This window comes from Nicotiana tabacum, chromosome 11, assembly GCF_000715075.1.
Source record: "Nicotiana tabacum cultivar K326 chromosome 11, ASM71507v2, whole genome shotgun sequence".
Lineage (NCBI taxonomy): Eukaryota > Viridiplantae > Streptophyta > Magnoliopsida > Solanales > Solanaceae > Nicotiana > Nicotiana tabacum.
The window spans coordinates 9,118,388-9,136,727 of NC_134090.1; the positions used below are offsets into that span (position 1 = coordinate 9,118,388).

The window sequence follows — 18,340 nt, forward strand, 5'->3', positions numbered from 1 at the left end:
CCAAACTATATTCCCAATTGTTTGCAACAACACTCAATCCATCTTCTTCGAGTTTCAATCTGAAATTCAGCCAAAACCAAGTCTAATCTTCACCAAAACCCCTCAAATTTGAGATATAAACTTCAAACCATATTCCCAATTATTTGCAACAACACCCAATCCAAACAAATAATGATTTTTGAAAATCCAAATTCGAATTCAAAGCTTCAAAGCTTTTTAATGGCTGTCAGTGGTGGAATTGCTGTTCTCTTTTCCTTTACTTTATATTACTGAAATTTGGGATTGAGAGATAGAGAGAGACGTAGAGAGAATTCTCAATTCTTCAACAATATCCAATCCAAAAAAATAATGTTTTTTGAAAACCCAAATTCGAATTCAAAGCTTCAAAGCTTTTTAATGTTTGTCAATGGTGGAATTGCTGCTCTCTTGTGCAAAATACGTGGGAAGGGGGCGTGGGATGTGGAGAGAGAAACGTGGAGGAGTGGAAGATATGTTAGAGTAATTTTAGGACACTAATTATTATCATTAATTCCCTTAAAATGTACATAAATGGTAATTGAGTATATAAAATGTAATTATAGTAAAATTTGAATAGAAAGCGTAATATAGTTTCATATAGTGTATAGCAATGTAAAACTCCCTTAATGAAACTGTCCTTTGGGTGATTATTTCCTATTAAAGTAAAGAATATTTTTGTCTCGAAGAATTAGTACATTATGGTTTGGCAAAAGCTTGGAAACTTTATAATATATGTTTAAATGTTTTCTCTATAACAATTTGAATATTTATCTATCTAAGGTGGCTAGATTCTTTAGTTGAAATATTTGCATTATTCCAATTTCCACATGCATTGATCGGCTCTAATGTTGACACAATTTAGAAAAAGTGAGTTGCTTGAGAATATAGTGCTGCAAAATAGGAGACCATTTCGATTGCATTTTCACTAAACTCTTTTTTTACTTATTATTTTATAATAATCTTTTCAATTTCTTACTGATAATTCTCAGTTGTAGACTTTTAATTAAGAGGAATCTTTGTAGCAGTTAAAAAACTTTTGTGACTCTTTTCTTTCTTGTTTTTTTTTTTAAGAACAATTGGCCAGTATCTTGTTCATGGGATAATATTTATTTGCATTTTGCATTTCTTAAATAATTAGCTCATATTTAATTTGCAATTATTGAGGAAAACAATAATGATGAAGAAAACAGAACAAATATGAAGCCATTTAATCAAACCTCATACACGATTTTGATTTCTTCTTTTTTTAATCAAACCTCAAATCCATAAGTTAATTGTACTCTGACAACTCTACATAAAGTAGAGTTTAATTTTTGGGTGATAGTGGAAAGTTGACAGATAAATCAACGTACTGCCATTCTACATAACCGTACATGAGATTTTTACCTTATACTAGGTCAATTCTTTAGAATTCGTTGGATCCTTTCCGCGTTGGAGAATCCTCTTCAACAACTCTTTTTGTTGGTGAAGTAGTGCAACAACTGAAGTACTATTGCTAGTATAGTATAGATATAATAGTGTACTACAATTAACTTTTTTTTTATAAAGTTTGCTTTACATCAACCTTTTTAAAATGTCTATAATAACTAGGTATGCTTTATCGAGTAATTGGCCTTGTTGCTTACACTTTATTCTTCATATTTATCACTTTATATTGTGTTTGATTTTACATAGGACTCAGTAGATCTATATAAAGCAAATTATCCTAGTTAGTGATTAAAAAAAATTAGAAATTTTAAGTGGATCCAATGTAATAATTATTTAACAACTTGTTAATATTTTACAGTAATAAAACTCCACTCAATATTTCATAATCAGGTTTTAATGATATTTTTATCTACTTTATTTTCCTCACGTAAGACCAGTAACCTTTATTACACAATCTAAAGCAAATCTAAATGCAGAAGTAAATATATTTGAAGTGAGCAAAGTTATATATGCTTTTAAAATTGTTACAGTTCTAAACAAATTTAATATATGTCAAGGCAAAGTTATGATAATTTAAAGAAAAGAACTAGAACAAGTTGATCGCTAATGGCTTCCCACTTGCATTAAAATTTTAAGCATAGGTTTTTGTTTTGATATTCTCAGACAGCACAAAACTCCACGTCTAATAAAGGTTTACTAGTTCGAATCTAGTACGTACGCAAATCCCAAAAGAAATCAAAATTTATAAAAATACAAGCTTAGTACAACTTGTAATAATTTATATAAAGTACTATTTCTAATGAAAAAAAGTAAGTAATACTTTTAGTTTCATATTTATGTAACATTATGTAACGAACTTCTCTCAATCTTGAGCACCCTACCCTCCTTGGCAGAAGAATTAATCATATAAAACAGGATATCAAAAAAGAAAAGAAAAATCATATACGTAGATTTTGAGATTTTTTTTTTTTAGCAGACATGCACCAAGTTATATTCACAAATCAATTTGTTGAATTTTGTCGCAGTAATTTTCCTTAATGTAGAAAACAATTATGAATCCAAGTACGTTTTCCTTCTGGGAGAAATTTCACCCCCTCTACCACCCTAAATGAAAAAGGAAAAAGAAAAAAGATAGATCTAATTCTTCTGGTATTCAAATCTTACTAGTTCAACTAAGTCAAATTGGAATTGCATATGATTCATTTATCCTAATCTCAAGGCTCGAACTTAAATCTGTAATCTAGGAGTTGCTACCAATAAGTATTGTGGTAAAATGGCAAGTACTTTTTCATTCTTAACTAGAGATCTCGAATTTGAGTCGTGCGTATGAGTAATCTTTGTTAAGAAACACTTTACCTCTAATAAGAGACTTTTTGGTGTGAATCATATCCGATCCAATATGAATACCGAATACCTATTCGGGCAATAAAAGAAAGAAAGTTATAGCTTAAGGGAAAAGGAAGAAATTTTAGGGTGACATGAGAAAGAAAAAAGACGTAAAGCTGACAACTTTGGCTCCATGTAGTGATTGTTATTTCGAAGGAAAGGGAGAGAAGTAGGATTCCATGGGCTGGGCCCATCAACTTGAAAAGAAGCTTTTAGGTGGGCCCAAAAGCAAAGGCCGCTTTCTTCTGTGGGCCCTGATCACACGCCCAAAGGCCTGTTAAGTCCGACAAATATGGGCCCAATGAAACGAACATCTAAGAAGGCCTCTTCACCAATAGAAAAACTGTGCTCACTCTTCTCCTCCGCGAGTACATACTACCTTCCATTTATAGATTGATACTTTCTAAATACGAACCCTTTCATTTTGGGATGTTTTAAAATATTTCATACTCATTTCTTTATTTTTATTTCCAAATTTTAAGAATTTAAGTTGACATTTGGACTACAATTTTGAAAAAAAAAATAGTTTGTTTTTGCGAATTAGCTTTTTCAACCAAACGCCAATTAAGGGGAATTTTTAGTTTGTTTCAAATTTTTGAAAAACTACTCTAAAGCTCTGTGCAAAAATTTGAATTTCAATTTCTTGTAAAAAAATTTAACCAAATGTAAGAAAGAATATATTTCAGTTTTTCCACTGCTTGACATACTTTTCTTCCTTGGCATTTGGTTGGAATTTTACGTAAACTCGTTCTTAGAATTTTGGGCGAGCTGCTATCTAAACATATACCCATTTATACTTTGAAATGATATTCTTTCTTTTCTTTTTCTATGTCAATTTTAATATTTTTTATTATAACTAATATTAGATAAAATTAAACAAATATTTTTTAGACTTAATATTTACTCAAATATCATCACATTAATAAAAAGGAAGAAGTATCTTAATAAAAATCAAATCAATATTTATAATTTTATATTTAATCAAATACCATTACATAAACTAATATAAAAAAATTTACTATTAATTTATTGAAAGAAAAAAAGCCTTAAAAATACAAACCAAAAAAATAAAATAATAAAACAAGTGAAAGAGAGTGGGAAAGGTGAGTTAGGAGATGAAAAGTGGAGTCACATGGTTGGTGGGAAGTGGAACCTACATCTCCTTTTTTATTTTATTTTATTGTATTAGGTTCATATCACTATCATATCAATTTTTTTAAACTTTCAAGGAGAGAAGCAAGAAAAAACGATAGCTGTTAAATCCGTCAAAAAACAGTTTCACCTCGTACAATTAGTCGATATGCATACAAATCATCCGGAATATTAAAAAAATGACTTAAACAAATTCTTATGACATAAAAATTTCATCCAATACGTGACTTCACCCTTTGGTGGACGACGTTCGCAGCATCTATACGCACAAAGGTCGACCTCTTCTGAGCTAGAGCTAAAAAAGAAATCGGAGCTTAATTAACATCGAGAAAAACATTTGTAATGAACGAATCTCCGATAACACGAAATCAACACTATCTACCCGAGCCAAGGTACTTAGGGCCCGTCAAAGCACGGTGTTACAGGGCAATCTTGATTATTTACATTTATATTATATTTTTTTGCCTCGAATTATATGTATATTCAGTTATTCTAGTTGAGAACTTTTAAATTGTGAATTCGCTTTTGTTCAATGTGATTTGGACAAGATAGGGTGGCAACATTCTCCTTTTCTTTCTCTCTGCGGTTTTGTCTTAAACCAACATCATATTTGTGGTTAAATATTGGGTTTCAATTTGGTAAAAACAAAAAATTATACTCCATTAAATATATAAGGTCAAAAAAAATTTGTGTATATATATTGGATATTAAATTTGTTTATTTCTTGGTTAAAATTTTACTTTCACCGCTGGTCTAGCGTCAATCTCCAAATTTTAGTGTGATTAATAAGAATAAACTAGTAGTTTGTACATTTAAACTAGTTGCAACCTTTCAAGTACAAAGATCAAATGTCTAATCTTTCTGCACATAAAGAGAGAGAAAAAATCAAAAAGCAAATAAATAAATGGGGCCTACAATGTCAGTAGTAGAATAAACATTGTCTCTCATCTTTTTGGATTATTTTGAAGAGGTGGGTCCCAAGCTTCAATAGAGTCGTCAGCCATGTTTGACTCTCTGTCCATTGGACTGTTGATCTTATCTTAATGTGTTCAGATCCCTATTTATGTGAAATATGAATTTATATTTCCATTTTACTTTGTCTTTGTGGTTTCAAATGGAAAATGTATTTACACTTTGAGTGACTGGCTCATCTTCAAGCTGCTTCACAAGCCGCGCCACAATTAACGCTTTAAGCCGATAATCGTTCTTGCTTATATGATACGTAGTTGTGCATATATTCGTTTTTCTTTTCTTTTTAACGATAGTAGCAAATGAATAGTTTGCATGCACTTATTTGCGGAAATAAAAAATAGTCAGATTTACAACTTATAATTGAAAAATAGTCATAGTTTCAAAGTAATTGAAATTTAGCTATTTTTTTTATGTAAAGATAAAATCTGAACAAAAACACCCTTAAAAATCAGTAAATATTCCAGCATAATATGCCGGAGTTCGAATTTTTTACATATGAGCTTCTAAGATAATGTGTTGAATTTCATAATGTGTTGAAGTTTTAACATAATATGCGGGAGGTTTATATGCATGAGCTCCATAATCCAACATATTATGTTGGAACTTTTCGTATGCTGGAGTTCCAATATAATATGCTGGAAGTTTATCTGCATGAGCTCTATAGTCTTGCATATTATGCTGAAACTTTTCGTGTTTCAGCAAAATAATAGCTATTTTTCGATGATTTTACAAACAATGACTATTTTTCAATTATCAGTCTAAAAATTAGCTAACACGTGCCATAGGTTCAACTATTACCGTTTTAGCATTGAACCCATTATATTTTTAAAGTTAGGGGGTCATATCTACTATTTTTGTAATTTTAATGTATTTTTACATGTAAATTTTTGTTATACGTCGAAAGTTATAGATACAATTGAACTCGTGGGTAACACACTACATCTGCCCTTGGTTATTTGCATAAAATATTAATATCAAACCATATTAAGTTACTATGATTAATTATTTGCTTTTGTATTAGTTAACTAGGATTTAGTAATAACCATGTTTCTAAAAACATATAGAGTATCATGTACTTATTAGGTGTAAATATCTAATGCCAATAATCTTTTACCCTATTTCTTTGAATATCTCGAGCCGAGGGTCTTTCGAAAACAACCTCTACCTCCTCAAGGTAATGGTAAGGTATGCATACACACTACCCTCCCTAGACCTCACTTGCGGGATTTCACTTGTTTTATTGGTGGTGGTGGTGGTGGTAAGGATTAAGGACTGTGTGTGTACATCCTACTTAACCATTTAGTACAACCTGCTTATTCTTGATCTACTAATACCTCCTTTTTAAATGAAACATGCATAAAAATACTATCAAATATTAATAATAAAAACAATAACTTGTAGCCTCAGCAACCAAGTCTAGAACTACAGTTTCCCAGTATAAATGTCCCTGCAATATCCGTAAAGTTTTAGTTACATTTCATTTTCAAAAACTAGGGGACCATTTTACAGAAAGAGGGAGATGAGAAATGCTTTTATGAGTAAACTGACAGTAGCTACCACCATTGACTTAGCCACGTACAAGACAACACTTATGGCTAAAAGTTGAAAACCATTTCCCATATGCCCACTTCTTTGGACCATTGAACTAGTCTCTAGCACTCAATACAGACTTGTCTGGTTTCTTCTTGGAATATATTCTTGTGTAAGTTGTTGAAATCACAACATTCCAATCTAATATCTTCTTCATTTTTACTCTCTTCCTTATCCATCTATTTGAACACCAAACAACCAATTCAGATATTCACGGCAAAGAATTATCGGATAAGCCTAGAGGTATCAATGAGTAGTTATCATCTATGTTGCTAGGACTTTTCAAAAATGTTGTCGGGTGCGTGCCGGATCCTCCAAAAGTGGTACATTTTTGGAGGATCCCACTTTTGGAGGATCCGACACGGGTGCGACAACAATTTTGGAGAGTCCGAGCAACATAGGTTATCATAATCAATCACATTTTTTTTTTACAAATACAAATGAAATTTTTTTCAACTTTCAATATTTCATGGTCACTTGCACTGTTCTAAACATACATAGGCTTTTGTTAAAGCGACCACGACAAATTCTCAGTGATTACTAGGACGTTTATAAGCAAACAAAGCTTTCTCAAAAGCCTTTGATATGTGCATGCACAACAAGCAGTTCCACGATTTTACGCCAATGTCAATACACCGTTCAGGCCAAAGGCAACAGCCAGTGGCGGAGCCACATGTATTCAACGGGTGTCAACCGATACTCCTTTGTCGAACAATTACAGTGTGTAGCTAGATAAAATAAATTATATATATATACTACATGTTGATGCCTCTTGGCTTCTTCGTAGGTCTACTTCTTTATATTTTGACTCTAACTTAGTGAAAATCCTGCCTCCGCCACTGGCAACAGGGGCAATCTTTGTATGTGCAACTGCCTACAAGACCACTGGCATGGGTCTAAAACATACATGTTTTTCCTAAAAGAGACTAACGGTTAAGTCTGCTATGATACTCACCCGCCTCCAAACATGTCAGTTGTCGTTCAGGAGACCAGTGGTCACAACCCCTGTACTCCTAACTATTTGTTCTCCTTATGTTGTTTTGTATAAGAGAAAAAACTTATATAGATATAAAATAATATTCCTGCTAGTTATTTATGGATTGCATGAGCTTCAAGGGACTTGATGCAAAATAGTACTTAAAACATTAAGCTGCTGATGCAAATATATACACGTATGGAAGTATTTACCAAAAGAAATCAATCCTTGTTAGTATAATTTTGCTATAAAAGTTGACAAAAGAAAACAACCAAATCTGGCAACAATGATGGACCCAATTAGTCTTAATAAAACATACTCTAAAGGTGCTAGAAAAGACTTTGCTCTCTCTTACTCCAGACACAAGGTATCCACAAAAGAACTCGCTCATGACCATCAGATCAGATTGATGTAGACTTGTTGTCTATACAAAAAAAAAAATATGAAGAGCCAATACCCCTATATTCAATTCAATGACAACTTGCAAAATTTAAAGATGATTATTGATTAACCCTGTCTCCTAGGCATAAATGATGATGGTCCAATCAAGAGTGAATAGGGGCTTTAAAAGGTACTTCACATATACCGGCTGCTTTCTGGGGTTGAATATAGTAGTCCTTATTATGGACTAAAATTAAGAAAATGGGACCATCACATATTCATATTTTCCAATGCTAAGGTTAATATCATAGGTGTGGAGATGGTTACCTGTTCCTTGAGGCTAACAGAAGTTTTCTCCATGAAACAGATGGCATAGTGACTAGAAACTGGGATTGAAGATGAAAGCTCCATTGTTAGAAATCTGATATGCAAGACCTAGTGACCGTGTGGGGCAGCACAACAGGAATGATGGATTTTCTTGATAGGACTTCCCAGCTACCTCATTTATGTTACGATTCATGTATACAAGATATTCTGGAGAGGATCAATCCATGTAAGATACTTGGAGCTTGGATATTAAGTGACATTGACAATCTGCATCCAGTTCTGCAAAATGTAAAATCCTTCTAACTACCAAAAACACGAGGGGAAATGAAAAAACATCTCCTTCCATGTAGCCGCAGCCTGCATGTGGCTTTGTTATATTTGTAGCTGTGACTGGTCTTACGACATGCATTCTGCGCCCTTTCTTTATCTGTGGATGGGAAATTCCTGTCAGAATTTCTCAGTTTCTGTCTACACTAATAGCTATGATTAGTCTTTACCCGATCATTCGATACCACACAAACAACTATATCACAGTTTATCTTTACCCGATTATTCGATACCACACAAGCAACTAAATCACAGTTTATCAAGTCATAGGCATTATTTAAACTTTGAAAGGCCAAAATACTGGACTTGAATTAGATAGCAGCATCGATACCAAATCAATGTTAAGAAATTAAATAGAGGTTAGTCTATTCATAGAACAGAGAATCTATAATCATACTCTTTAAACAACAGGAATCAATGTTTAGCTAAAGCAACATAAATTATAGAAGTCCCACAGCGTAGGATGATCGACAAAAGGAACGTTAACTCGGCATATCTTTTGAGCAGTATCGGAATCCAGTTTTAGCATACTAAAGCAGCACTTAAAAGAAGTGCTCGATCAGGGTCAGAACTCACACCCCCACTTCAAATGGCTCCCACCAGCATTTGTTGGAGAACTAGCCTTTATATCGTCTTTATAAGATTACTAAAGGATTATCTTTTTCAAGGTGTAGTAATGGTGAATGGTACAAAAACTTTCTCAACATCCCAAGGTAAAGGAAAACAAGTTTATCATAAGTACAGACCAAACAAGAGAGCAGACAGATGCTTGATTTAATTTTTTTCCCCTTCTTATGTTTTGGTTGCAAGATTGCCTTTAGTCTGTGTCCTCCCATTCCTAAAGGTGGCTAGTGGGAGATTTACTATTTGTATCGACAAACTGCTCCTAGTACACCATTCACTCATAAAACCATAACAGGACCAATATCATTTTAATCAAACAATTCATTCTTAAATGCAATTGTAAAAGTTTCATCCACACAATAGTCTTGGACTTCAACATAGATTGATGCAAGAGCACCTTCAAACTCTCATCATTTCTACCTATAAGAAGAAATTTGAGATTAAGATACTTGCCACTTAGCACCTTACTTTACTAGCCCTGATTTTAATTTTCCTAACATTTAATGGTCAAATACACTAATCTGCAAATTAAACCAAGCGTACAATTTGAACTGATTGTCAGTGCAACCTTTACATCATTGTCCTCCCCTTGATGGCTTACGGAAGCCTGAAAATTCTAGTGAAAAACTGTTCCTAGTACAAACATTCACTCATCGAATCACACTGGAGAAACACATCAATTCAGTGCATAAATGTGATGCACCCAAAATAATAGCAGTAGAATTTGACATCCTTTGATGTGTTAACAACTAAGATATCTAGCTAAGCAGAACTTGAGATTATGAGTGAGTTTGGCACGACGAAAGACATTTTCCAGAAAATGACTAATTAGTTTTTCAGAAACTATTTTTCTAGAAAATGTTTTCTGGTGTCGGCTGGAGAGTGGATAGTATATTCCACATAATGCTCTTGAAGTCAGAGATGGACATTTTCACAACTTTTTGGTAGTTGTGGAAGACACCTTCGCCATGCAATTGTACACGCTCAATCAGCTTAAGCTACTTAAACCAAAGAAGCAGCATACCCAAAATATCCACAATGAAGCGTAATAACAGGAGAAACTATTGAGCAGGGCAGGAAGGAGTAATGGGTCAGAGAACCTCTTTAAGCCCTTAAACAAGCTTTAGCGTCTCATTAATCACTCTGTAGCAAGGACAAATAATTAATTTGTCCAAATTTAACAGCGCTTGCCGGAACCTCTAGAGGCTTGTCGATGTTGACTCCAGCTCCTTCATTGAACAACGAGTAACATGAACTATCTATAAGTACTTATTCTACGAAGGCACGTAACAATAGAAGCAATACGCTGCAGAAAGCACTTCTACAGACAACAATTTTGTATGACATTCACAAGCAGAAAGGAATAACTTAAGGCCAAACCAGCAGCATTTTAATGACAGTACAATGATTAGTCAACAACATCCAGTTACAAATAGAATTTTTTACTAGCTCAAGATTAATATTGTAGGTGAGAAAATGTTTAAACTGTTCATTATATCCAACAAGTATTAACATACAGAATTCTTCTGATTGTAGCAGCTTTGATGAAGCAAGTGGCCTTACACGTATACCTAATCTCTAGCGTCATCCTATTGACAACTTCACAATCAGGAGACAGCAAATTCCAACTTCCAAGCATGCACATGATTAAGAATTTGAACGTCTTACCTATACCTAGTTCCGCCTCTATTGCAGGTTTCCTTTGCTTGGCATCACCCATTGTACACCGAACCGATTCAGGACCAGCCACCCGCAAATGCGCTGCCATCCAGCAATGTAGCAGAAGATGATCTACACGAAGACCAAACATCTACACATGAAGCACCCACAAATATACAATCCTCATCTTCCTCAGATTCTCTGCTATCAATATCTCTTCCTTGGTTACCAGCCAATCAAAGAAACACACCTTCCTGGGTGCCCTGGGGATCTAGATTGATAAATGCAGGAAAGTGAACAGCTCTCTCACTAGAACACTCTGGAAGTATGATTAACGGTGAACAAGTTAATCCTCTTCACTCCTTATGCTGGCAAAAAATTAGGAAGACCTGAACCTGAGTTTAAAAGGATTGCGATCTTGAAGGATATAAACACAAACTCACACATATGAACTTGAATCCTTATACAAGGGTGAAGAAAGCCAAACCATGTAGCTGAATAGGTATATTTTCCATTAAGTAATTTCAACTAGTCATATATCCATTTTCTGTTATCCTGTACAGGCATGGATAAGTGGGTAGAGATTGGCAATTGGTGTCACCGGAACTACCAGGAGTCTAGAGAATTTAAATTGTATATAAAGAAAAGCGCAAGTCATCAGATTAACTAAAAGGACAACCCGGTGCACTAAGCTCCTGCTATGCGCGAGGTCCCGGGAAGGGCCGGACCACAAGTAAGGGTGGGCATCGGTCGGTTCGGTTCGGTTATGAATATTATCGGTTTAGCATATCGGTTATCGGTTTACAAATTTGATAAACCGATAAGATATCGGTTATCGGGTATCGGTTATCGATCATTATCGGTTTACCCGATAAGATAACTCAATCTAGAGTTAAGCAAAAAAGAAAAGACAATTCACTGGAGTTAAGCAAAAAAGAGAAGAATTCACATATAGTATACTAAAGACTTACGCTAGGAGTAACTAGTAAGGTGTATGAAGAATGAAGATGAAGCAACTGAAGAGTGGGGTTGAGAAAGAATAGGAGAGAATGAACTGAAGCCCTAGCATTTGTATATACTTAAGGATAAAGTCGTAATTTTATTAATTCTTATTGGGTTATCGGTTAACCAATTAACAAAATTGGCAAACCGAGGCCCGAACCGATAACCCAATAGTAAAAAAATTCTAAACCGTTACCGAACCGTTAACCCAATAACCCGATACCGATAATCCAATAAACAATTAACGATTCGGGTTATCGGTTTTACCCGATATATGCCCAGCCCTAACCACAAGGGTCTATTGCACGCAGTCTTACCTTGCATTTCTGCAAGAGGCTGTTTCCAAGGCTCTAACTCGTGACCTCCTAGTCACATGACAACAACTTTACAAGTTACGCCAAGGCTCCCCTTCAAGTCGTCAGATTAACTGAGTGAAAGAATGCTAATATTATCTTTAATTAAATCTGCTGTCCTAAGAAAGCTTTCAAGCTGCTATCACTGCCAACCCAACTGAAGCCTGTGCCTTTTGATATTCCTCTAATCTTCATAATCTCCCTAAGTTCACTTACACCATCCCATCTCCCAGCATCTGCCAGAGCATTAGATAGCGCAACATATGCCCCTGGACGACTACCGCTACTCAGCTTGAAAAGTTCATTGGCAGCTAAATTAGCCAATTCCACATCTCCATGCAGTCTACAAGAACTGAGTAAAGCTGCCCAAACATCAGAATCTGGCCTTTCAGTCATATTAATTACAAACTCTAATGCTTGATTTAAACTCCCTGAGCGGCCCAAGATATCAACCATGCAAGCATAATGCTCCATCCTCGGCTTCATCGAGTAATCTCTCTCCATGCTTTCAAAAATCTCTCTTCCTTTAGCAATTAGCCCAGAATGCGCACAAGCAGAGAGAGCACTTAGAAATGTAACATAGTTTGGAACAATGAGATGATCTATTTGCATTACACTAAATAGTTCAAGTGCTTCATTAGGATACCCATTTTTCCCATATCCATCAATCATGGAAGTCCACGAGAAGACATTCTTCTCAGGCATGTAGTTAAAGACTCTTCTTGCATCCTCAACCAACCCACACTTCGAATACATGTCAATTAAAGCACTTCCAATTTTTACATGCTCAATTAACTCAGTCTTCATGAGCTGCCCTTGAACTTGTTGACCATTTTCAAATGCTGCAAGAGCAGAACAAGCCCCAATAATGCTTGCAAAAGTAGAAATATTCGGCCTAAAACCCAAACGTTGCATGTCAATGTAAACCTCAATCGCCTTCTTAGCATTTTCAACTTGTTTGCTATAACCTTCAATCATTGCATTGAACACCACAACATCTTTCTCTGTCGTTCTACTAAACACATCTTCAGCATCCTCAATATAACACTGATTCATGTACCCTGTTATCAACGACGTCGAGCAAACTACATCCCTTTCCAACATCAAATCAAACACTCTCCTTGCATAGTCCACCCTCCCGCTCTTCACATACGAGTCAACTAATGCCGTATAAAGCACATCATCATCCTCAACGATGCATTTAAATATCCGGGCATGAACCTGTTTTCCAATACAAGGAGAATATAACTCAGCATAGCTACTAGTGGAGCCCTTCAAGATCATTGATAATGTATACGCATCTGGAGTTTCACCAGAAAGACACAGCTTTCTAACCATATCAAAAGATTCTAAGACAAACCCATGTTTTACATAACCTGAAATCATGTAATTATAAGCAGAGAGAGTCGGTTGACGCATTTCGTCGAACATTTGGCGCGCATAGAAAAGGCAAGAAGACTTTAAATGAAGTATGATAAGCTTGATGCATATATTGGTATTTGGTTTGTAACCAGTTTTGAGAATGTATGAATGGATCTTTTGGCCGTGTATAGGAGTGTCGGAATTGATATAGTGCTGGAGAACTGACGGCAGTGAAGAAAATTTTGGTGGCCATAAAAGGTGGTTAATTTCAGTTTCTTTTAACGGGACCAAAGATTTGAATTTGGGTATTTTGGCATTTATCATCTTTAGTTCAAGACTGTCTTGAAAGAGAGGCGCTAAACTTTGTATTACTACTACTACTATTTTTGCACTATGGTTTCTTTATTGGGAAAATGGTCGAGTTGTACCTTACGGATTGAATGAGACACAAAAACAATATCACCATCTATCACAAACTAAAAGGATGTTTTAGAACGAGAACATCAATTCCACAAAATGTGACATAAATTATAGGGAGTTTTACCTTCTTATACGATATTTGAAACTTATTTACTAAAATTGTCTTAGTTTTATATATTACCAACTCTAAACAATGATTACTTACAAATTATATGCAATCCATTATTAGTGCCTTGAATTAGGGGATTTAGTTACATCATTTTCCTTTTTTCTCTCTGCTCCTCTTTCCTCACTCCCGCATCTCTCGTCAATTTTTCTTTCTTTCTTCATCTTTCTCTCTCACTTTCTTTCTCTCTCAATAAGGTAAGCCTAAAAGTTATCTTCTACCAATCAACCTATTGAAGTAACCTCCAGGTCGTAGGAATTGAAGATTCGAACACTAATCTATCATAAAACTTTAAATTCGAATTTGGATTTTCAAAAATCATTATTTGTTTGGATTGAGTATTGTTGCAAATAATTGGAAATATTGTTTGTAGTTTATATCTCAATTTTGAGGGTGTTTTGGTAAAGATTGGACTTAATTTTGGCTGAATTTCAGATTGAAACTCGTAGTAAGAAAACATGACATACAATATAAAAGAAGAAGAAGGAGAAGAAGACATGACATACAATATACTTACGAAATTGTATAAAGTTGTAGTAAAATTGTAGGTAAATTATATTTTGTTGTAGTTATATATATATATATTGTCACGACCCGGATTTCCCACCGTCGGGATCGTGATGGCGCCTACTTGTGAAAGTTAGGCAAGGCAACTACTATGACTTTAACACATTAGCAATTAACTCAAACAGAAATAAGTAGTAATTAAAATTGAACAGATATAAAATGCGGAAGTGTTATAATAGTTCAAAATACTTCATTACATGTCTACCCCAATGATCTGGTGTCACAATTTCACGAACATCTACGAATTTCTACAAATATTGGTTTAGAAAGAAAAAATACAACTGTTCTTGGAATGAAAAGAGACAGTATATCTAAAGCATAAGGAAGGGGACTCTGGAGTTTGCGAACGGCGACAGATCTACCTCGGGTCTCCTGTGGACTGAAGGCAGCAACCCACGATCTACTCACGAGGTCCAACATTGAAATCTGCACAGAAAGTGCAGAGTATAATACTAGTACAACCGACCCCATGTACTGGTAAATGTCGAGCCTAACTTCATTGAAGTAGTGACGAGGCTATGACACAACAATCATATAAACCTGTGTAGTTAACTCATATAAGAGAAGCAATAATAACATGAATTTAACAGATAAAGACGAAAAATGGGGAACATATTGAGGGGGATATCAGGTTATGACAATAATAAAGTAAAGCAACAAAGTAAATATCAAACTTGAATCAGCGGAAATGATAACACAGTAACAAGTGCACAACATCACTCTTCGTGCTTTTACTCTCGTCCTCACCATAGAAATCAACAGAAACAGCACGACATCATCCTTCGTTTTTTTACTCTCTCATAATCATGACACGACATCACCCTTCGTGTTTTTAATCTCAATAATGTGCCACGACATCACTCTTCGTGCTTTTACTCTCAATAATGTGGCACGACATCACCCTTCGTGCTTTAACACTCACAGAATATGGCACGGCATCACCCTTCATGCATTAACACTCTCTCACAATATCGTGCACGGCATCACCGTTCGTGTTTTATACTCTTACTCAACCAACAACATAAATAATAATATCCTGGCAAGGGAATCAATAATAGAAACAATAACATTCCGGCAAGGGAATCAACATTAGAAACAATAACATCCCGGCATGGGAATCAACTATAACCAATCTTGTTTCAACAGTTAACTTCACAAAATAAGTCCTAACTTGAGTCGACACTCAACAATGGTCAATTACCAAGAAAATGTCATAAGTCTTATTCAACATGTATAATCATCAATTTAAGCATGAATAATACATAATAAGAATCACAACGATCACAATTTAAAACTCGCTTGCATGCTCGACACCAATGTACAGATACTCGTCACCACACCTATACGTCGTACTCTACACTAACACGTAGCAATTAAGACACAACACCTATTCCCTTAAGCTAAGGTTATGACAAACACTTACCTCGATTCTACGGCCAAAAGTCAAGCCTCAATTACCGCTTTTCCTTTGATTTACACTTCCAAACTGCTCGACCCTATGCATAATTAACTAATTAATATCAATTATTGCTAAAGGAATCAACTACAACATATAGATTTAGTTTTTCCAAACTTTTTTCCAAAAAGTCAAAAATCGACCCCGGACCGCTTGGTCAAAACTCGAGGTTCGAATCAAAACTCGTTCAGTCATTCATCCACGAGCCCAAATATGTAATTAGTTTTGGTTTCCGACTCCAAATCGAGGTCCAAATCCCCAATTCTCCTAAAATCCCTAATTTATACCCTTAAAGAACAAGATTTAGGCCTAGAAATCTAATGGGTGTTGATGGAAAATGAAAGAAATGAGTTTAAGAACATAAACCTATGATTTGGTGATGAAATACCTCTTCAAAAATCGCCCAAGGTCGAGTTCTATGGAAGAAAATATGAAATTATGGTATTTTCCCATTTCTGCTTCTGTTTTAAGATTGCTGGACAGGTCTTCTTCGCGTTCGCGAGAAGCTTGTCACATTTGTGAAGCATTGGCCAGAAGAGCCTTCGCGTTCGCGAGATACTGTACACACTCGCGAAGGTACACTCCCCGGCCCGACCTTCGCGTTCGTGAGCCATTCGTCGCGTTCGCGTAGAGTATTTCCCCTCCCCCAAGTCCCTACCAAAATGGCCTTCGCGTTTGCGAAGGGTAATGCCCCCAACACTGCGCGTTCGCGACCTGTGCTTCGCATTTGTGTAGAAGGTAATTTCCCTCAGACTAACTTACTCTTCGTGTTCGCGAAGCTCGCGAACGCGAAGAAGGACATACCAGATGACATCGGAAGTTCAAAACACCAGAAATTTCAAGTCTAAAACATCCTTAGCCTATCCAAAACACACCCGACCCTCGGGGCTCCAAACCAAACATGCACGCAAGTCTAATAATATCATACGGACTTGCTCGTGCGATCAAATTGCCAAAATAACACCTAGAACTACGGATTTAGCATCAAAATCAATGAAAATCTCAAGAACTTTTAAAGTTTCCATTTTCACAATCGAGGGTCCGAATCACGTCATATGAATTTCGTTTCTTACCAAATTTTACAGGCATAACTTAAATACCATATTAAACCTGTATCGGGCTCTGAAACCAAAATATGAGCCCGATACCATCAAATTCAAACATCGTTAAATTTCCAAAAACTCTTATATTTTCAGTTAAACAATTTTCTTCAAAAATTCATTTCTCGTGCTAGGGACCTCGGAATTCAATTTCGGGCATATGCCTAAGTCCCATATTTTCTACGGACCTTTTGGGACTATCGGATCACGAGTCCGGGTCCGCTTACTCAAAATGTTGACCGGAGTCAACTTAATTCAATTTTAAAGGCAAAATTTAACATTTTTCTCAAATTTTCACATAAAAGATTTCCGAAAACATGCCCGGACTACGAACGCAAATCAAGGAGAAGAAAAATGAGGTTTTTAAGGCCTTAAAACCTGGATTCGGATTCTAAGACACAAGATTATCCTTTGGATCATCACATTCTCCACATCTAAAATGGCGTCCGTCCTCGAACGAACATAGAAAAATACCTGAGTCGGTGAACAGATGGGGATATCAGCTACGCATATTGGACTCAGACTCCCAGGTAGCCTCCACAGGCTGACCTCTCCATTGCACACGAACCGAAGGATAACTCTTTAATCTCAATTGACGAACCTACCGGTCTAAAATAACCACTGATTCCTCCTCATAGGTCAAATCCTTGTCCAACTGGATAGTGCCGAAGTCTAACATATGGGATGGATTGTCGTGATACTTTCGAAGAATGGAAATATGAAACACTGGATGCACAGCTGATAAACTTGGTGGAAATGCAAGCTCATAAGCCACTTCTCCAACTCTCCTAAGAATCTCAAAAGGCCCAATGAACCTAGGGCTTAACTTGCCCTTCATTCCAAATCTCATCATGCCCTTCATGGGCGACACCCAAAGCAACACTCGCTCTCCGACCATGAATGCCACATCACGAACCTTACGGTCGACATAACTCTTTTGCCTGGACTGAGCTGTACGAAGTCTATCCTGAATAATCTTAACCTTATCCAAGGCGTCTTGTACTAAATCTGTACCTAACAACCGAGCCTCTCCCGGCTCAAACCATCCAACTGGTGATCGGTAGCATCTACCAT

At 35.7% G+C, this 18,340-nt stretch overlaps 1 protein-coding gene across 2 annotated transcripts; it reads right to left on the reverse strand.

Moving 5' to 3' along the window:
• Positions 1-6,310: 6,310 nt before the first annotated feature.
• Positions 6,311-14,042, reverse strand: LOC107768597 (pentatricopeptide repeat-containing protein At1g28690, mitochondrial-like). 2 transcript variants are annotated; one of them, XM_075224747.1, is made up of 3 exons: positions 10,850-14,042; positions 8,231-8,657; positions 6,311-6,403 (listed from the first exon to the last, which is right to left on the reverse strand). In XM_075224747.1, exon 1 carries the CDS (start codon positions 13,879-13,881, stop codon positions 12,301-12,303), a length of 1,581 nt encoding a protein of 526 aa, XP_075080848.1. In that variant the 5' UTR covers positions 13,882-14,042; the 3' UTR covers positions 6,311-6,403; positions 8,231-8,657; positions 10,850-12,300. The 2 variants fall into 2 exon arrangements, with proteins under 2 accessions (XP_075080848.1, XP_075080847.1); XM_075224746.1 differs by having other exon boundaries at positions 6,392-6,725.
• Between the last annotated feature and the right edge of the window lie 4,298 nt (positions 14,043-18,340).